This window comes from Bos grunniens, chromosome 21, assembly GCF_055505025.1.
Source record: "Bos grunniens cultivar Pamir isolate PY7600 chromosome 21, Bosgru_T2T1.0, whole genome shotgun sequence".
In the NCBI taxonomy this organism is placed as follows: Eukaryota; Metazoa; Chordata; class Mammalia; order Artiodactyla; family Bovidae; genus Bos; species Bos grunniens.
Window position 1 is genome coordinate 41,595,531 of NC_141185.1, and position 22,077 is coordinate 41,617,607.

The 22,077-nt window shown below is 44.4% G+C and overlaps 1 protein-coding gene across 15 annotated transcripts in view; it reads right to left on the bottom strand.

Moving 5' to 3' along the window:
• Nucleotides 1-687: 687 nt before the first annotated feature.
• Nucleotides 688-22,077, bottom strand: part of TARS3 (threonyl-tRNA synthetase 3) — a 44,223-nt gene continuing 22,833 nt past the window's right edge. For 3 of the 15 annotated variants that reach the window (XM_086364101.1, XM_086364113.1, XM_086364110.1), the window contains 10 exons: nt 21,070-21,232; nt 15,258-15,341; nt 13,470-13,607; nt 11,258-11,335; nt 11,078-11,178; nt 9,563-9,721; nt 5,478-5,582; nt 3,261-3,333; nt 2,530-2,644; nt 688-1,197 (listed from right to left, as the gene is read on the bottom strand). In XM_086364101.1, coding sequence (XP_086220227.1) covers nt 1,049-1,197; nt 2,530-2,644; nt 3,261-3,333; nt 5,478-5,582; nt 9,563-9,721; nt 11,078-11,178; nt 11,258-11,335; nt 13,470-13,607; nt 15,258-15,341; nt 21,070-21,232 — 1,165 coding nt within the window. In that variant the 3' untranslated portion in view covers nt 688-1,048. Of the gene's footprint in view, nt 1,198-2,529; nt 2,645-3,260; nt 3,334-5,477; nt 5,583-9,562; nt 9,722-11,077; nt 11,179-11,257; nt 11,336-12,742; nt 13,107-13,469; nt 13,608-15,257; nt 15,342-21,069; nt 21,233-22,077 lie in introns of those variants that run through there. The other 12 variants (XR_015149870.1, XM_086364105.1, XM_086364114.1 and 9 more) reach the window with 8 other exon arrangements.

Here is a 22,077-nt window from a genome sequence, read left to right on the forward strand (position 1 = left end):
AGCAATTTAATTGTAGGGGAGCAAATTATTATGGTAAAAACCCATTCTGCTGCTAAGTCGCATCAGTCGTGTCCGACTCTGTGCGACCCCATAGAGGGAAGCCATAGGTACTATGTAATACATTTTGAATTGTTTTTTCCTAAAGATAAGAAAGGTTCAGTTGTCACTTAGAAGCATTAAAATAGCAAGTCATCCTACAGTGGAAACTACAAAAGATTACACAACACTGAATTTCTTTGACTTTAGAATCCTTTTTTAGTAATCCAGTATTTAGTACTAGCTTCAGAGAAGGCAATGGCACCCCACTCCAGTACTCTTGCCTGGAAAATCCCATGGACAGAGGAGCTGGTAGGCTGCAGTCCATGGAGTCGCTAGGAGTCGGACACAACTGAGCCACTTCACTTTCATGCATTGGAGAAGGAAATGGCAACCCACTCCAGTGTTCTTGCCTGGAGAATCCCAGTGACGGGGGAGCCTGGTGGGCTGCCGTCTATGGGGTCGCACAGAGTCGGACACGACTGAAGCGACTTAGCAGCAGCAGCAGCAGTACTAGCTTCTGTTGTGATTGTAGGTTAGCTGAAACAAATTGATTCTGATTTTGAAAATAAAGTTTCAGTGTGAACTTTAGTAAAACTTTAGTTAAAAAAATACCTGAGACATAATGTTATTAAATAAGATTTTCCCCCATTCAAAAAGCTTTGCAGACTTTTATTTGAGATTTATCTTTTGAAAATCACAGGTCTTAACAGTAACATCTCATATCGTTCATTTCCTAGTGTTTCCCTCTTTTGATGAATATTTTCCCATTTAAGTTTCTCAAGACATTTAGGAAATTGAAAACTTCCTGCTCTTGTCCTTTGTCTGTAGACACATGAGTGAATCAGATTTTGTGGGTATCGACCACTCAGTTCCTGTCTCGCTTCTCACTGTGCCCAGCAGCAGAGCTGACAGTGGGTCCCAAGTTCTTAGAAGTACTAATAGTAATTAGGGAAAATGCAAGCTCAGGGGTCAAAATGAGCTTATACAGACTGAGCACAGGGAAAGGACTTCAGAATTCTTCCTCAGCATTCAGGGTACGTGACTGCTTGAGATTCTTCAATTTATCAATGGTGGAAGTTACTGAGATCTCCCCATAAATTTTGTTGTCTCTTGTTTGAACATTTACAGCATTATTTGTCTCTTCCTTTTCTCCAACCACTGTAGAAAACAAAGGGAAATAAATCTATTTTAAATCAATACTTTACTAAATATTAAGTCAGCAGTCACATGGCCTGTGTTGCATTGAGTTTCCTTCTTAGCACTAATCACCAAATATCAATCTAATGTCCATTGAGTCATCCACTGAGAGTAAGTTTCTGGAGACAAGGAATGACTTCTAATCCCATTGGTCTGTTGTCTATTTTGGAGAACACCTGTGGTGTTTGTGGGGTACCAATAGGAGCAGAGAGCTCCTACAAACTCCCCAACTCCACCTGGCACACTTGATGAATTAGGGTGGGCACCAGACACAGGTCAACCAGCTGACAGAATGTTCTAGAATATAAGTAAAAGGTCTGTTCTCGCAACCCATACTGTGAGATGATGCAGAATTCTGCAGTCATGTGTCTTGCCACCTGGAAGGAAGACACTGGCCATCAAGGAGGGGGGAATAAAGTAGGTCAAGGAAGCATAAAGAACCAGACCAAAAGGGAACAGAAATGGGAAGAAATGGTCCTGGTCAGGGTGGAGTTCCCTCCTGTCCCAGTTACTTCTCTAATGGTTCAGTTATCGAATTCTACCTTCCATAGCGTGAGACACTGACTCCCAATACATTTCATCATGTCTAAGCTAATGTGAAGTCTCTGTCACCACAAGAAGTCTGACTGAACCATCACCAATACCCATTATAAACACTTTTGATGACAAACTGCCCACAGGACCGCCCCCTGCATATTTATTTTGCCTTCTACAGAAACTTTCAACTTAAAAGGAGATAACCACATTGTGCCCACAGGCATGTCAATATCCATCTCCCTTGGTTTTAAAATACTCTTACAGTCAAAATTTTAGATTCGACATCTAATTGCTCCTGTTCTTCAGGGACATTTTATTTTTTCACTTAATTCTTTTCTTTTTATCTTCTTAAATTTGGAACTTTCCCTACTCATTACTTGAATCCTAACGAGTTCTAATAAACCAGAAAAGCAAAGGATATTACTTTAGGCCTGTCACATGGCTGAAACATGAGGAGTATAATTCTACTGATAAGATCATTTACATAGTTTTTCCACTGTTGGTTTGAGATATTAATTATTTCTAGTAATACTACACCACAGGATGCACATGAAATTTCCTAAGTCTTCTTCCAGAAAATTACAGAGTATCTAGCCAGGAACACCACAGGCTTTTCTTTGTGTTTAAGTATTCAACAGTTATTTGTCATAATCAAGCAGTTATACCATATTCTTTCTTTTTTGGTGAGGGTTTTTTTTTTTTTTGGAATTTAAGCGGAAAAAAGCATTTGGGAAAATATATATAAATTTAGATTACCAAAAATAAAATTATACTGAGCCAGCTGTGCATTTTGTATTTTGTTATTTAGTGTACAACCACGATCTAAGTCAACATCAGCCATGAATCCTTCCTCAAAGAAGTCACTGGATATCTACAAGACAATGAGACACTTTCATTAGTACTCTGTATAGGGTAGGGTAGTGTGGTAGGCAGCCTCCAAGATAAGCCCAGCATCCCATCTGCCCAGTATTCATACCCTGGTGTGGTTCCAGGTTGGTCCATTTGACCACAGTGGAGAGGGAGTGATGGCGCATAAGTTCTGAGATGAGCTTAAAGGGCTGAGACCACTCCCCTAGCTGGGACCTTTGAGGTCCCAAGGGCTGTGGCCTCACCACGCACCTGGGCCAGAGCCCACCAACCATGATGGCTCAGATCCTGCCCCACAGAAACTGTGAGATAATACATGCCTGTTTCTTTGCTCTAAGGTGCCAAGTTACACAGCAACAGATAATACAAGTATTCTTCCCTAATAGAGCCGCAAGGAAAAGAATAACTATGAGATGTTTTAAAACACCAATTTCTCAAAAACAAGATATAAAGTAGCTCTTATACAACTACACAGACTTGACTCAGGTGTTACTGAAAACATGGGACGGTAAATAAATGTATTAGTTACGCAATGTTTAAAGGCATGAATAACATTCCAAGTCAATGACATTCACTGGCCACATGCCAAGATTATGTACTTTAAACATCTCTGATGTTACCTGAAGTGCGTATTTTTCACAAGTTGGCCCCACAGGGATGACCATCACCTGACGAGGAGACAGCCAGAAAGGCCTGAAAAATGTAAGTAATATGTATGTTTCAAAATGACCATTTATTACATGATTAAAAACTAACCGAAGACTTTTTTTAAATAAGACTTCACATGAGAGCAGGTTCAGAAGAGAGGGGTGTAAGTCAAGCAAACTATATGGAAAAGCAGTCAAGGAGACAAAAGGGGAGACGGGGCCTTCTGATTGGAAGGGGTGGGGAAGACAGGCTGGCAGCCAGGTGAAAGAGCTAAACATCACTGGCCATCTGACCCAGCAACTGCTCTCCTGAGCATCCACCCCAGGGAAGTGGAAACATGTTTCCATGAATGTGTTTAGCCCTGCACGCTAAAATTTATAGCAGTGTTCCGTATCAGAGCACCAAATGCCCCAGTGCCCTTCAGCGAGTGAGCGCTCAACTGTCACCGCATACAAACACACTGACAGAAGTGAGAGGGGGCCGAGGACTAGGGCTAGAGACACCTCGGACGGATCCCAAGGCAATTCCATCCAAGGAGTGGAAAAGCCAGTCTCGACGGCTGTGCACTGAGATTCCACGCCTGTATGACTCTGGAAATGACAGAATTATGAAGGTGGAGATCAGATTAGTGGCTTCTGGGGATAGGGACAGAGTAGAGCAGGAGGTGTGTGGGATCCTTGAAAGTAACGGACCTGTGCTATACCCTGACCAGCGGGTACACAAATTCACTTGTGTGCACAATTGTGAGATCTGAACGAGGCTGGTAAGTGTATCAGAGTCACTTCCTGGTCATGCTGTATGTAGTTCTACAGGATGTCACCACTGGGGAAACTGATAACAAGTGTGCTAGACCTCTGTTTATATGATTCTACAGTTATTTTCAGAATGAAATGTTTTTCGAGATGGAAAGGTGGGGATAAGCAATGTTTGATGTGGGAAATGGCTGCTTTTTTCTTCATCACATGGATTTCGTTTGAAGGTGTAGGGAAATGCATGGAGATTATTCTGGATGGCATTCTGTGAATGCACGTTTTTATATACTTATTCTTAAATTACAAACCAAAATAATACATGTGACAAATCTAATTATATACATGATGAAACAGAGAAATACAGTAAATGCTTCCTTCTGAGCTCTGCCCTCTCCCTAGACCCAGCCACCAGCCCCAGAAAGCCGCACTCTACACACATCTCAGGGTCTTCTGCCAGTACTCAGCAGGTGTCCAAAAGCTTGCAGCGTAAACTGTGGAGGGTGTGCACGGCAGCTCCATGGGGAAGTGCACCACCCCATCTCCAGATCCCCTAGCCCTACTGCTCCTGTGAAAGACCCACCATCTCTCACTGTGCTAACTACTTACAGCGGAATCAACTGAAGAGAAATACAAACAAGTTAACTTACGCTTAGGAGGCACACACCTTCATATCTATACCTGTACCTGTAATGGCCTGGACACCCTGTGACACCTCAGTATGTTTCTTTACGATCACAAATAAAATCTCGGAGACAGACACAGACTCAGGCAACACCATCCTTGTGGACCGTTTTGAGTGATCAAATCTACATTTTCTAGCCTAATTATCTCTAAGTCTGACCTTGCAGCCAAAGCAATAACTAGAGCCCACACATCAGTGTAACTCATACCTCTAGCCATTCTTCCCTGGGGGCACAGAAGGTGACCAGATGAACCACTCAAAGCTGCCCTCAGGGAGTTCACCTGCCCCTCCATCCCCAGGTGGGGCTGCCACTGCAGATGGCCTCTGACTTTGGGGCCACGTGTGACCCAGGTCCACGTATCTCCTCTCAAGTCAGTGGTCACAGGGCTGTGAGTGGAAGAAAGGAGAGCATGACAGCCAGCTGGGGGTGGGGTGGGGATGGGGGTGGGGGCGTGCCCTGGAGTGTGGCCCACATGCATTCCAGAGACCAGATCTTTGAAGGTTAGACATACACGTGAAAAGGCTACTTTCTCATTTCACCAAGTTCCCAAAAAAGTAAATGACAGGGTTATGCCATTCTGCCTTTGTTTTCTTTGTTTTGTTTCCTGGTCTGGCAGATGCCACAAGAATTTTTTATTTGCTGTTTGGACACTTGCTAATTATAAGGTAGGAACCATCATTTTTTTTCATATTAATTTTATCTTTAGACATGACTTTAAAGAACAAGAAACATGTAGCTTTCCCACATCACTCACCATTTTCCCCCATAGTTTTCAGAGAGAATGGCTATCATTCTTTCCACTGACCCCAAAATGGCTTGGTGAATGATCACAGGGTTCTTCTTATCGTCCCCATCCTTACTGAAAAATTAAAATTGCACATGTAATGTTCTCTTCAGACTCAGGAATAACTTTATCTTCTTACCTTATATTTAAAAGTTATTTTTCCAAACTAGGTAAAACAAGATTCCTCATGAACTATCTTTAAACATAAATGTGCCATGCATTAATTAGAAATAAAGGGTTTTTTCTTACAAATTATAGTATCTTTAATAAACCAAAGGGAAATGAAATATATCATCTAGGAAAAAGCAAGGTAATATTAGATCACTATTTCTATCACAAGTCTACTGATTATTTTAAACACCAGCTTTAATCTAAGTTACCAGTTTACCCCATACCAAGAGGCACTCTAACAAATTACATTTTAAAATTAATGTTATTTTGAACTATGGCTTACTCCACCAGTAATTTATTGAACAATTACCAAAGACATTGAAAAAATAAAATGTTTCTGTATTCTGTTAGAATACATTGGTATTCTATTAATTTGGGTTAATGGTATGACCACTGTGGCTGGCAAAAAATTTACCAACCTTGGAGAAGGCAATGGCACCCCACTCCAGTACTCTTGCCTGGAAAATCCCATGGACAGAGGAGCCTGGTAGGCTCCAGTCCATGGGGTCGCTAAGAGTCGGGAACAACTGAGCAACTTCACTTTCACTTTTCACTTTCATGCATTGGAGAAGGAAATGGCAACCCACTCCAGTATTCTTGCCTGGAGAATCCCAGGGACAGGGGAGTCTGGTGGGCTGCCGTCTATGGGGTCACACAGAGTCGGACACAACTGAAGCGACTTAGCAGCAGCAGCAGTCATTAGTTATTATACAAATATAATATACAAGTATATACAAGTATACAAATATACAAGTATATACAAAACTACAGAGCATTGTATAATGAACTCACATATAACCCTTTCTCAGGATCAGCAAACATCAGCTCACAATCCACCTTGTATGGTCCAAACCTGCCCACTCCTGACACCACCCACTGTGAACACTGCCGTGCCACCCTGTAAATGCTATGCCCCCACATTACATTTCAAAATGTTCCTGGTCTAATTCCCTTTACAGACCTGAAACCTTCATGACATGCTCCTTACATTGGAGGATTCTCTCCCCTCTTTCAAAAAAGATGTAAAAAGCAAATTATGACTGTTAACTATAATGTAGTAACTCACTTCAAGATCTGTGTACACTCTTCCCAGGAAGATAAATGTCTTTGCAATGCTTACAAAGTTCTTAGGAGGAATTTTTATCTATAGGGTTATACCAGATAGTTACTACTAAAACTCATGTACGCACAAGCAAACAAAAACAGAGAGTCATTCACTGAACTCACTTCAGATGAGTCTGGATCTCATCCCTGCCAGTCACCTCTGCTGCGGGTCATGGCAGACTGACTGCAGGCCATGTCCTCTTTCAGAGCTAAGAGGACTTCCGGGTGGGGTGGGGGGCCCAGGTCAGTCCTGCTCAGATACGTGAAGAAATGATTCACTCCACAACCTGGAACCAGTGTGCATATTTCTGGATGTCGTATAATGTTGTTTTGTGGAGGGAATGAAAGAGAAGCCACACAATCCTTTCACAGGCCTCTGGGTACCAGAAATTGCTGTCCTGTCATTTATTTTAAAAGAACTAAAACTGGGTCTAGCCTTAAGAAGGGCAAATAATGACCTAAACTATGCTTACATAGGCACACTTTCAGGTAAACATTAAAATCAATGTCAAGTTCCCCCAAATAATCCCAGTGGATTCAGCTGAAATTACGTTAGATTCAAAGACACCCTTGAAGAGAATCAGTATCTTCACAATATTATTCTTCCCATTCCAATAATGTGTATGAATCTTCATTTAAGTAACTTTTTGGCCTTTAATTAAGTTTTATAGTATATACTTCATATATATATTATATATTTATAGTTATATGTATTCCTAGACATTTGCTTGGTTTTTGTTGTTGTTCTTTCTGAAACTTGTTTTCCATTGCATTTCCCAGTGGGTTGTTTTTAATATGTATATGAAAGCAAACTGATGTTTGCATTGACCTTATTGCTAGGTACCCTACTTAACTCTATTATCAGTTTTAATTTTCCCTCCATCTGATCCTGTTGGATTTCTTGACATCTTAGCATCTATATATAGTGATGATTTGTCTCTTTTTTCAATGTGTCTACATATCCCAGCACAACTGTGAGTAAAAGTACAAACAGGCTATTTGCCTTATTCTCAAATAAGTCAATATGTTATCATTGTTTTCTAAATAGATTTTTTTTTACAGTAATAGGAAAATTTATTTCCTTTCCTCTCACTGGAATGAATTACATTTTACCCAGTGCCTTTCAGCACTATTGAAGGTAATGGTTGGCAATATGCCTTTTCATGTTAAACCTTGCTTTCTTGGGTAGAAAACTTGATCAAGATAATGACCTCATTGCTCCTCCATTCTTCTCTCCTCATATTTAAGCCACAACAGATCACACGGGTTTGGCCTCCAAAATAAATCCTGTATACCTCTACTTTTCTCATTTCTACTATTACAGCCACCTTGTTATAACTGTCATCTCTTACCTGGTCTACAGACCACTGCTTCCACTTACGCTCTCCAGTCCCTGTCATCCACACACCTAGGATGATGGACGGATGAATGGATAGATGGGTGGATGGATGGATGGATGCTGGCTTGCCTGATCTGCTTCTTCTCCACATCCCCTTTAGATGGCCAGTAGTATTCAACTTTTGTTAAACTAGTTGGGCCATTTCAACATAAATAAAACTCCCTACTCCTAATTTTATTAATAGTAGGTTATTGGGGAAAGATGGTTTTGAAAATATAAACTCCAGACACAATCTTTTCCAAATGTCCAAATTTATTCTTGAAGTTTCTGTGCTTTCCCCTTTACACTCAGATAATTTTTACTCTTCTCATGTCCTGGTGTAACTCCATATGAACACTGCAAGCATTCCTTCAGCTCTTTACTTTCTCCCAGGACTTAACTCTGAGTGTAGTTCTATAACTATTAATTAAAACACAACACAGGGAATCCAAAATGAAATTACTGTTGGTTGAACACAAACTGAGATCAACCCATAATATCATACGCTCTGGGGAACTGGTGGTTGTTCATTTATTATAAGAATCTTATCAGGAAAATAGTCTAATAAAAATTATTAGATTTAAAATATGCCAATAATTTTTCCTTTCTTGCCTTAGTAACTTTTGAATGAAAGAGATCTCAACACATTGTCTAATCAACACTGCATCTAAAATTGGACATGGTGAGAAGAGGAGCATTTAAAGAAAGGATGTTGTGATTTTGTCTAATTCAAGTCAGGGGAATGTCTTTGAAAACAAGCTGGCTCCAGGTGGAATGAAGTAAGCACGACACACCCAGCACTCTCATTGGACACAGACATGGACCCAGGAGAGAAGGAAAGGGCTGGGAGAACTGAGTTATGCCCAAGAAGACCCAACTCTCCAGTGCCACCAAACCAGCACTTAGGTTCTTGTAATTTTGTCTTCCCTTTTGTAAGGCCTGGACATAAAGACAGTCCACAACCAAGAATACATACCAGGTGCAGACAGGGAAAGCTTTGGGAGAAATCCTTGCTTTCTGGCCAGGAGCCAAAAAAAAACCACTAAGTCTCAGAAAGAGTGGAGTGGGGTGTCCTGGGGTTTCCTTCTGCTTATTTTTCCTGCTCTCTTCCTCCAGCCCCCAGTATTCCCATGGTACACAGAGAATAAACAGGCACCTAAAGCTCTGAGGCAGGGACCCTTCTGTTTGACCAGACAGCCTTGAGCCCAGGTGCACGGGGTGAGTCCCTGCACTCACTCTGGCCCCCTAATGCATGGTGATAGATCTCTGTGATAGAGAGTCTGGGAAGAGCATGAGGGGCAGAGAAGCTAAAGCCCAGCCTTCTGGCCACGGACTGCAGAAAGGATTTCAGGAAAATCAGACAGCAGGGGGCATGGGAGAGCTGCCCAGCCTCACCACTCACCGTGTGTATAGGGACCTGACCCAACAGCACACAGAAACCTCGAGAACCGAGCTGTGGGACCTGGACCTGCGGTGGAGCACACAGGACAGGAGGCCCCACCGATGCTGAGATCCAGGAATGCTCGAGTCCTTCCTATGCAGCGATGGGTACCACGGGCCCCTGCAGGTGTTGGATATGGATACAGAGGGCTGAGTACATAGTACATAGGCCTGGCGAACTAAGCTGACACCACAGCCACAGAAGGCAGGCTGGAAATTACAGCCTGAACCTGCCCAGGCACAATAACTGCTAAAAAATCAATAATCTGCTTAGGACTGAAACGAAACCCAGGGCTTCCCTGGCGGCTCAGTGGTGAAGAATCTGCCTGCCAAGGCAGGAGACACGGGTTTGATTCCTGGTTTGGGAAGATCCCACATGCCGCGGAGCAACTAAGCCCATGAACCACAACTACTGAGCCTGTGCTCTAGAGCCTGGGGAGCTGCAACTACTGAAGCCCACACACCCTAGAGCCTGTGTTCCACAACAAGAGAGGCCATCACAATGAGAAGCACATGCACCATGACGGAGAGTAGCCTTCGCTTGCTGCAACTACAGGAAAGCTGGCACGGCAATGAAGACCCAGAACAGCCAAAATAAATCAATTAAAAAATTGCTATAGAAAAAAGAAACAAAACCGCCATCTCATAGTATAATATTAACAATATATGGGATGCAGTCCAAAATCACTCAGCATATGCATCACCAGGAAAGTCACAATTCTGAACAGATTAGGGAAAGGGAGTAAGAGTAACTTTGCAGTGGAGAGACTTGGCAAATTCTATTTTACCTGAGCAATGGAGGTTAACATCACTGGTGACAAGTCACCTTGCTGCCACGCACACCCTTGACAGGAAATGCCGCCCTCAAAGGTGACATACAGCATGACCCCATGTGTGTGACCTTCTGGTAAGTGAAAAAGAGCAGGCCAGTGGCTGCTGGGGGCTGGAGGGGATGGTGTGACCACAGAGGAACAGGAGTGTGCTGGTCTGATGGATCACAATCGGGGTGGTGGGCATTGCTCCACACAATGATAAAACTTATACAACTATACACATACACACAGATACACAGAGACACACACACACACATATACACAAAGTTGACTTTATATTGAGAAAAAAATTTTAAAGTTGCTTGTTTGCAGTGATGAAACAGCCTTTTCTGTCTGCTCTCCTGGGCAACCACCTTGTCCTGGAGACACAGATCCAGGATCAGCCTGTACAAAGCCCCCTTCTCCACCTCAGGGAGATGTCACCGTCTGGGGTGTGTTTCTGTACCTGTTTCTAATCTTCACCATCCCACTGACCAGGGCTTGAGGAAACTAAGGCTGACCTCCAGCAAGATAAGCAGCAGCTGAACAAATACTGAGTGCACTGTACACAGACAGACATTCACTGATGCTTGTTCTTACGTTGCTAAGGTGTGAGTGACAGTATTTAAGACATCAGTCCTGACTTATTCATCACAGTCACTTACCTCACATATGTAAGGTTAAATCTTATAGGCAGTTGAAAGTCCAGCTGGATTGTAGCACATTGATGGTATCTGCCAAGAGCATCCTTGATTTCTAAATCAATCTGTAAATTCAAAGACGTTTGCTTAAACACAGTTTTTACTTTCCAGTTTTACTCTTTTTGAGGCATATTGCCTACTTACTTTAGGACCATAAAATGCTCCTTCTCCAGGGTTTATCTTCCATGTTTTCCCAAATTCCATCAAGCTATTCTGTAGTTGCTATTTTTTAATAAGAAGAGAACATTAATAACTTCCACTTCATTGTACATTTTCTTTTTGTCCTATAGCTCAAAATAGTAAGTCAGTGTCAATCTTCACTACATTCCATGTTAGTTCCACTTGTTCTTACTGAGCCTCTCACAGTCAGTAAACTCTGGGTGAGGACACAGGAAGATGACTAAGATGGTGCCTGCTCTCAGGAAACAGACACTTTAACTGGAGGAGAAAGGATCACTCACTGACATGTCCAGTGAATCCCAGTGAGAGGTGGGGGTGAACTTGGGCTTATCTGGCCCTGCAGCCCCCCGACCTCACACTCCCAGCCCCTCAGGAGGGACCCTGCATGGTGAAGGGCAAGCAGGCTCTGCCCTGCCCCTCATGCACTCCGTGTGCAGGTGTAAGACCTGAGGTGGGGGCAGGTTGTGCACCCTCTTTTGCTCTCCCCCATCTCTGTGCCTGCGGCTGGTGGGCAGCACCCCTGGTGGCCCATGGGGTGTGGAAGAGGGAGGCCCTCCATGGTCTGCAGACTGAGCTGCACGCTACCCTTCCGACAAGCAGGCAGTGGAGACAGCCGTGCTGCTGGCGGGGCCGGGCGTGCACACGGCAGCAGGCTCAGGGCACGCTGGGTCTTCCGCACACTCCTGCCCCATGAAGGCAGCTTCTCTGGGCGGCAGCCAGGCTTCCGTCAGAGCAGCAGCCAGACTCCTGTCACTGACCCCAAGCACTGGGACCCGAATGGTGATGCCGGGGGTGGAGCGCCCCTAGGGGGTGATACCGGGGGGTGGAGTGCCCCGAGGGGGTGACCCTGCGGGTGGAGCGCCCTGACCCTGGGGGTGGAGGGCCCCAAGGGGGTGACACCAGGGGTGGAGGGCCCCGAGGGGGTGACTCCGGGGGTGGAGGGGCCCAAGGGGGTGACCCTGGGGGTGGAGCACCCCGAGGGGGTGACCCTGTGGGTGGAGCGCCCCGAAGGGATGACCCTGGGGGTGGAGGGCCCCAAGGGGGTGACCCTGCGGGTGGAGTGCCCCGAAGGGGTGACCCTGGGGGTGGAGCACCCTGAGGGTGTGACCCTGGGGGTGGAGCAACCAGAGGGGGTGACCCTGGGGGTGGAGGGCCCTGAGGAGGTGACCCTTGGGGTGAAGAACCCTGAAGGGGCGACCCTGGGGGTGGAGCAACTAGAGGGGGTGACCCTGGGGGTGGAGTGCCCTGAGGAGATGACCCTTGGGATGAAGAACCCTGAAGGGGTGACCCTGGGGGTAGAGTGCCCTGAGGAGGTGACCCTTGGGGTGAAGAACCCTGAAGGGGTGACCCTGGGGGTGGAGCGCCCTGAGGAGGTGACTCTGGGGATGGAGCGTTTCTGAAGGGACTCTGGTGCATGTTCTCAGACAAAGTGAGGCCCAGCTACAGCAGCTGAGGGAGGGGAGGAGTTTCAGGGAATTAAAAAAATTTTTTAAAGCCAGGTTTGGGCTAAGAGCATACAGCAGAAACCTCTGAGGACACAGGGATTGGGAGGCCCAGCTGGAGAGGCTGCAGGTCAGAAAGCTTCAGGTTTATGCAATGTCGGGCCAGGGCTGGAACCACTGCTCCTAGGCCTGGCCATATACCCTGCCCAGCACCCCTTCTCCCTGCCGTCTATCTGTCCTGTCCCACATTCGCCACACCTCTGGCTCCCAGGAGCGCTGGGGTCCAGACTGCAGTACTCTCTGGGCTCCGGAAACAGTTGTCTGCTTGTGGTGTGTGTGGGGGGCTGGAGTGCTCTTAATGACTCATTACTCTGTAAAGTAGGACAGAGAAAGGCTGGGGTTAATCTGGCTCTGAAGAGCTGAGGGACCTACATTGGTCCCACAGGCAGGGGTCTGACCAGAGCTGCTAAAAAATGAGCCAGAGGATTTCTTGAAAAACTTATGAAATTGGTTATTAGGAAGCAGCACTGAAAAGACTACAAACAGAAACCTGATATAAACTAAAGCGTGAAACAATGTTAGGTATCGTTCTTATCGGTGTTTGAAGAAAACTGGATTAACTGTGTTCTACAATTAGCACATTTATCCCAAACTTCCCAGTCTTTAATTTCCACCGCAAAGCATCACAACTTCATGAAAGGTAAAATGAAAGGTAACACTTTGCTTCTCCCTACCTTTTCAGCTTCATCCCATAACTCAATCTTTCCCAGGAAGTTTTCAGGTCTTGTTGACAAATTTAATTGAAAGGAGAAGCCAAACGTTGAGTAAACAGACTGCAGAAACTGCAAACACCCTTTTATCTCCTCTTCAAGCTGCAATTAGAGCAAATGAGAAATTAAATCCATTTACAGCATTAAAAAAATTCTTCCTGTCAGCTAGAAATAAAGTGCACTTTTACTGTGGAGGACAGTCCATGGCACTGTTCGCCTTGTTGTCTTTTTCTCACCGGAATATTCACAGGACACCTGCCAGATGCCCATATGTACCTCCAGGCTGCTGGCCCAGCATAGGACTGGGCAAAGACATAGGTGAGGGTGCCTCTCCGTGCACATGACACCCAGGAGGAAAAGCAGCTGGCCGGAGGATGTGATGGCCAAGCTGCACCCAGAGGAGAGGTGAGAGTCAGGGCGGGAACCCTCTTGAGCACAGGGAACACGGAGGGTGAAGGCCCAGAGGACAGAGGAGTGGGTGAGGGCGGGCCAGCCGTGGGAGCTGCCTGTGACCGGGCAGAAGGCAGAGAGGGAGTACACAGAACAGAGGCAGGCCAGGGCTGGAGGAAACCCAGCGCTTCCAGAGCCAGGCTGAAGGCTGCACTTTTGAGCCAGCAAGCAGTGAGAAGTGGTGCAAAGGAACAACACAGCTCACCATGGTTGTTTGACTCTGGGAAACTGACCAGCAAGATGAGAAGAGCAACCCATCTGGGAGTTGCTGGGATCCTTCAGGAGCAGGAGGCTGGTGCTGGAAACAAGTGACCGAAACAGGGGTGGGCTGTATCTGCAGGACACCTGTCCTTGTTCACTAACAGACAGTGATTGCCTGCGAAGTCAGCACTGTGCCGGATGCAGGGAAATGAGGAATGAATGAAATTATTCAGGAATAACATGCTTAGGAAGAGCGATTGACAGGGCTTGTGATAAACTGGACATGAGACTTGAAAACCCGGCCTGGGTTCCTGGCCGGGGCCATGGGAGGGTGCTAGTGTGTCGCTGAAAGGAGAAGTGAAGACGTGGGGAGAGAGGCAGAAAAAGGGCTGGCACTGGACCTGGCCTACGTGAGGGTGCATGTGATGGCCAAGCAGACACGTCCCCTGGAGGGCTGGGGTCTGGAGCTCACAGGGACAGCTGAGACACACAGCTGAGGTTAGCAGAGGGACTGAAGACAGAGAGTGAGCGCAGGGTGAGGAAAGCAGGGCTGAGCTGAGAGGCCAAAAGAGGAGGAAGACGAGCACTAGGTGTGAGCGAGATGGGGCAGCAAAAACATAGATGCAGACAAAGAGTACCAGCAAGGGTCTGCTTCTGTCCTGTCACTGTGGATTAGGTTTGCAGATTTTCATCAGTGGAACCACATGTCCATGCTATTTTCTTTCAGTTTTTACACTCAGTGCTTCCCAGGTGATGCTAGTGGTAAAGAAGCTGCCTGCCAATGCAGGATACAGAAGCGATGTGGTATGATCTCTGGGTTTGGATGATCCCCTGGAGAAGGAAATGACAACCTACTCCAGTATTCTTGCCTGGAGAATCCCATGGACAGAGGAGACTGGTGGGCTACAGTCCATGGGGTCGCAGAGTCGGACATGACTGAAGTGACTTCACACACATAGCATTTAATTATTTCAAGGGCTTCCCAGGTGGCACTAGTGGTAAAGAATCTGCCTGCCAATGCAGCAGACACAAGAGACATGGTTTGATCCCTCAGGAAGATCCCCTGGAGAAGGAAATGGCAACTCACTCCAGTGTTCTTACCTGGAGAAATTCCATCGACAGAGGAGCCTGGTGTGCTAGAGTCCATGGGGTCACAAAGAGTTGGACACGACTGAGAGACTGAAACTAACAGTAAATGATTATTTCAAGATCCATCCATGCTGCAGTGTCAGTAGCAGATCACTCTTTTTCCTGCTGAGCAGCTGTTCACTCTGTGGATGCACCACTGTTCATTTACACACTCAGCAGTCAGTGGGCTGTTTCTACATTTCGATGACTTCAAATAAAGCTGCTCTGAACACGTGTGTACAGGTCTTTGTATGGACATGTGCTTTGTTTTTCTCTTGGGAAAAGAAAAGGAGTAAGATGGCTGGGGCATATGGTAGGTGCGTGTTTCACTTTAAGAAACTGCCAAACTATTTCTTAGAGGAACTGTACCATCTTCAACCTCCACAACTGGAGGGTGAGGGAGATCTAGTGCCTCATCACACTCAACACATGTCAGAGTCTGTCTCTGAAATGTCAGCCATTCTGTAGGCACAGAGACAGCTCATAGGGCATCAATCTCCATTTCCTCAATAACCGATGATCCTTAACACTTCATTCACATGCTTCTTTGCCATCCACTTAGTTCCTTAGATGTGTATCTTCTCTTGTACATATTCTTAGATAAACTGAAAGGTCACATCTTTTTGCCCATTTTTTAAAGTTAAACTTTTTATTTTGAGGTTCACATGCCATTTCAAGAAATAAGACAGGGATCCTTGAGCCATTTACTCAGTGTCCCCAATGATGATATAATTTTTGCTTTAATCATCAGATATAACACAGAAAACTCAAAAGAAAAAGGAAACACAGTATTTATTGTAGTTAACTGAGCTTCCCTGGTGGCTCAGCAGTAAAGAAATCTGCCTGCCAATGCAGGAGCTGCTGCTAAGTCGCTTCAGTCGTGTCCAACTCTGTGCGACCCCATAGACGGCAGCCCACCAGGCTCCACCATCCCCGGGATTCTCCAGGCAAGAACACTGGAGTGGGTTGCCATTTCCTTCTCCAATGCATGAAAGTGAAAAGTGAAAGGGAAGTCGCTCAGTCGTGTCTGACTCTTCGAGACCCCATGGACTGCAGCCCACCAGGCTCCTTCGTTCATGGGATTTTCCAGGCAAGAGTGCTGGAGTGGGGTGCCATTGCCTTCTCCGCCAATGCAGGAGACGTGAGTTCAATTCCTGGTCCAGAAAGATCCTCTAGAGAAGGAACCCATTCCAATATTCTCGCCTGGGAAATCCCATGGACAGAGGCGCCTGGTCGGCTACAGTCCATGCAAGTTGCAAACGAGTCGGACACAACTAAGCAACTAAACAACAGCAACAAATTGTACTTAACATGTTTCATTTTTATAGTTCTTTCTTCGTTCAGAATGTTCTGAGACTTTTATAATTTCTTTTCTCTTTAGAGAAATTCCTGTAGCAATTTTTTAAGGTAGATCTAATGTCTTGATTTCACCTTCATACTGAAAGATTTGGGGGGGGGATATAGAATTCTGGTTTAACAGTTATATCAGCATTTGGAAAATGCTGTGACTCTTCCTTCCGGCCTCTGAATTTTGTTTTTTAAATTTTTATTGGAATATAGCTGCTTTACAGTGTTGTGTTAGTTTCTGCTCTACAGCAAAGTGATTCAGTAACATGTATACATATATCCCCTCTTTGCCACCACAGAGCATTGAGTGCCCCACGCTATACAGTAGGTTATATTTCATTTTGCTGAGAAATCTGCTGTTATTTCATTTTTAATTTTTTTCTTGAAGGTATCACTTCTGTTTTCATTTTTTTCTTTATAGTTTTCGTAAGTTTGGCTCTAATGTATCTACTGTTTCTTTGTTGTTGTTTAGTCACTAAGTCGTGTCTGATCTTTGGTGACCACACGGACTGTAGCCTGCCAGGCTCCTCCTCTGTCCATGGGATTTCCCAGGCAAGAATACTGGAGTGCGTAGCCATTTTCTTCTCCAGGGGATCTTCCTGACCCAGGGATGGAATCCATGTCTACTGCATTGGCAGGTGGGTTCTTTACCACTGCGCCACCTGGTTTGGGTTTATCCTGCTTGAACTTTCTCAGCTACTTGAATCTGTAAGCTTATGGCGTTTGCTAAATTTGGCCAGTTTTCAGCCATTACCTCTTTGAGTACTTCTTCACTTCCACCCTACTCTATTTTTCCAGAACTCTGGTGACATATGTATGTCTCCCGCATTGTAGGCAAACGCTTTTACCATCTGCGCCATCAGGGAGGTGACATATATATTAGGCATTTGTTATAGTCCCACCGGTCTCTGAGGGTCTGTTCATTTTTCTCTCAGTCTCTTTTCTGTTTTTTCAGCTGGTGTCAATTCTATTGGTGTCTTCAGGTTCACTGATTCTTTTCTCTGTCCCCTCCATTCTTCTCATGAATCCATTCACTGAATATTTCATTTTGGTTATTACACTTTTCAGTTCTAAAATCTCCATTTGGTTCTTCTTTATATTTTTCTGAGATTTTTTTAATTTTGCATTTGTTCCAAGTGTGTTTGTAATTGTTTATTGAAGCATTTTTATGGTGGCCTCATCAGATAATTCGAACAATCCTATTATCTCCACAGCAGGGTGCCTACACTACCTTTTTTCATCCAAGTTGAGATTTTTCTTCTTCTTGACATGATGACTGCTTTCTGAAATCTGGACATTTTGGCTATTATAAGACTTCGGATTTTATTTAAATGACCTATTTTCACTGTCTTCCATGGACTCTGCTCCAACAGGGAGGGATGACGGCCTGGCAGAGTGGGAGCACATGTCAGGGTTTTCCACCGGCGACTGTGAGGAGGGCAGGGGCTCCCTGTTACTGCTGGGTGACTGCAGGAGTTCTACACCCTGGTAGGCTTCTCCAATGACCCTCTGGTTAGGAGTGGCCGGAGTGTCCTGGTGCCACTCCTCATGTGGCTTCTACTGACCCCAGGGTGCGGCCTCATCACTGAGAAGTTCTGGCGGGAGTCTCATCTCCCCACTCAAGCAGGCAGTGGAGGAGGCAACGTGTGACTGCCAGGTGAAGAAGTCCAGGCGCCACTTAGTCTCCACTGACATTACAGGGTGGGTGTAGGGGTCCCCGTTAATGCCTGCCAGGAATGAGCAGAATTTGGCATGACTCCTTCCCTAAGTGTTTGGTAGAATTCCCTAGTGATTCCTTCTGGGCCTGGAGTTTCCTTTGTGGAAGGGTTGCTAACTACCAACTCAACTTCTTTCATAAACAAAGGACTTCTCAGATAATCTATCTCTTCCTGAGTAAAATTTGGTAGCTTGTGTTTTTCAAAGAATTTGTTCATTTAATTTAATTTGTCAAATCTACTGGTGTAAGCACGTTCATTCTATTACCTTATTATCCTTTCAATATCTGTGGAATCTGCAGGAATGTCACATCTCTGAGTCATAAGTTTTTTTCTTCTGTTTTTGCTATACATTGTTGACTGTGGGATCCTGGTTCCCCAACCAGGGATCAAACCCAGGCCCCAGGCAATAAGAGCATGGAGATCTAACCACTAGACTGCCAGGGAATTTTCCAGGCTTGATATTCTTAATTAGTTTTCTCTCTGACAAAACTAAAGGTTTATGAACTTTATTGATCCAGGAGACCCAGCCTCTGGGTTGATATTGCATATTGTTTTTCTTTTTTCTATTTCACTGGTTTTTTTTGTGCTATTATTTTCTTTTTTCTGCTCATCTCTAATGTAATTTGCTCTCTTTTCGCTAGTCTATTAAGTAGAAGTTGAGGCTATCTCTTTGAAAACATTCTTCTTTTCTAATGTGGGTGTTCCTCTAAAGTACCATTTTAATGGCATCCCAAAAATCCTGATATATTGTGTTTCTTTTACATTTCATTTGGTATAGAGCTGACCCTGGAACACAGCTGGGGTTAGGAGTCCTGGCCCCTCACACAATGAAAAACCCATGCATAACTGTATAGTTGGCTCTCGGTTTGCAGTTGCACACCTGCAGATTTAGCTAACTGTGACTCACAGAGCAGTGTTGTATGTATTCATAAAAACTTCTGTGTAGAAATAGACAGGGGCAGTTCAAACTCATGTTGTGCACAAGTTAGTGTACAATATTTTCTAATTTCCCTTTGATTTCCTATTTGACAAATGGTTATTTCGAAGTGTATGACTCACTTTCCAAATACTTGGGGATTTTCCAGATAATTTTCTGTTATTGAGTTCTACCTCAATTTCAAAGCAGCCAGAGAACTTTAAAAAAAACAATTTATTTATTAAATTTTTTTTTTTTTGCCTGTGCTGGGTCTTCATCGCTGCACAGGCTTTTTCCCTAGTGGTGAGCAGGGCCCACTCTCTAGTTGCAGTGCATGGGCTTCTCATTTCAGTCACTTCTCTCGTGGAGCATGGGCTCTAGGGTGTATGGACTCAGTAGTTGGGGCTTACAAGCTTCAGAGCACAAGCTCTAGCTGTGGCACACAAGGTTAGCTGCCTACAGCATGTGGGATCTTAGTTCTCAGACCAGGGATCAAACCCATGTCTCCTGCATTGGCATGCAGATTCTTTACCACTTAGCCACCAGGGAAGCCCCAGAGAACATATTCTGCATGAAATGAATCCCTTTAAATTTATTGAGACTCATTTTATGGCCCAGAATATGGTCTATCTTGGAAAATGTCCCGTGGGCACTTTCAAAGAATGTGTACTCCATTGTTATTGATTGGAGGGGTCTATAACTGTCTATTAGGTCAAACCGTTTAATAGTGGCCCTTTGCATGGCAATTTGAATTTGAATTTAGATAAAAACCTGAAAAAGTAAATTCTAACTTCCAGGCAAAACTGAAAAACAAACACATCCAACATTTCACCAATACCCTTAAAATAATGTTACTTAATAATTAATATTAAAGTTGGAAGAAGCTTAAAAGAAAAAAAAATAGACTTCAGGTCAAGAAAAACAAACAACCCAATCAAAAAATGGGCAGAAGACCTAAACAGACATTTCTCCAAAGAAGATGTAAAAATGGCCAACAGGCACATGAAAAGATGCTCAACATCAATAATTATTAGAGAAATGCAAATGAAAACTGCAATGAAGTATCACTCATACTAGTCAGAATGGCCATCATCAAAATGTCTATAATAAATGCTGGAGAGTGTATGGATAAAAGGGAACCCTCCTACACTGGTGCTGGAATATAAATTGGCACAGTCACTATGAAGAACAGTATGGAGCATCCTTAGAAGTCTAAAAATAGAGTTGTCATATGATCTAGCAATTCCACTCCTGGACATATATCCAGAAGATGAAAACTCTAATTTGAAAAGATACATGCACCCCAGTGTTCACCGCAGCACTATTCACAATAGCCAACACATGGAGGCAAACTAAATGACCACTGACAGAGGAACAGATAAAGAAGATATGGTGCGTATCTACAATGGAGTATTACTCAGCCAGAAAAAGAAAGAAATGATGTCATTTGCAGCAATCATGGATAAACCTAGAGATCATCATACTAAGTGCAGTAAGTCAGACAGAGAAAGACAAAATTCATATGAGATCATTTATATGTGGAATCTAAAAAAAACAATACAAAAGAATGTGTTGGAACTGATGCGACCTCAGAGACTAGACTGAACAACTCAGTTCACAGCAACTCTGAAAGACCCAGCAATGCGTCTAAGGCAGCCACACTGGACCCATGCTGACCACACCTCCCTGAGTCCCTGTTTACCTGCCCTAACATGGACCCATGCTGACCATGCCTCCCTTAGTCCCCGTTTACCTACTCCACCGTGGACCTGTGCTGACAATGCGTCCCTGAGTTCCCGTCTACCTGCCCCACTGTGCAGAAGATGTGAGCGTCATCCTGCTGGAAGCGCCTGACGCAGGTCAAGCCACTCAGAGCTCCTGATGGCTCATTCCTGTGAAGAACCCCGAAGTCAGCAAGTCTGATCGGCATTTCCCTCCAAGACCGTGGACGATGGGCAAACATCAGACTAGAAAAGACACAGGGGCACACAGTGTTTCCTTACTGCAGAAGAGATGCAGTAACCATCTGAATGTTAGTAAGTTAACAATTAAATGACTCGGGATTTGTAAACACCTGATTCTGGTTCTTAGATCACCAATTAAAAGAAATTTCTTCTCCCATGAATTACTGAACGCTGTATTTACACCACTGCACACTCTGAGGAAGAACCCAATCATCTCCTCCAGAAATACTGCTTCCTATTCTCAACCATCTATAATCCATTTCAAAGGCTACTTCCTAAGTGAGGCAGCCCTGGACACTCCCCAGAGGGGCTGGTCAGTTGAGCCTCAGGCTCCAAGAACACCCAGAATTGCCGCAGTTTTGACACTGGTCTTACTTCTTCAATAACTGACTGTCTGTGTATTTGTTCCTTCTCCACTCTGCTCATGAGCTCCAGGAGGAAATGGTTGTGTCTAAAGCACCCTGCTAATATTCTCTCTGCATGAAAGGCCTCTCTCCTGCAGGAAGCAACCCTTGCTCCCACAGCCCATCACCACTAAGCTACTGTGATCCTGATTCCTTGTTCTGATATAAGAAAATACAAAATTACACTCTCTGCTTGTGTTCAGCTTTCTTGTAATAATACTGAAATCACAGCTTCAACTGGTACCCAATGGGAAACTGAGTTAAGAAGTAGTTAACACAGGTGTTTGGAAAAGGCAAAGCACTAGGTTTTAGCCTCCACCTTTGTTTAAAAAAAGAGGCCATAGAATATTTACATATCAGTTTTCATAAAATTAAAGATAAATACATATCTTTTATATGCAGTTACCACAGAGTTTAACTTCCTTTAGTCTTTACTGAAAAGGG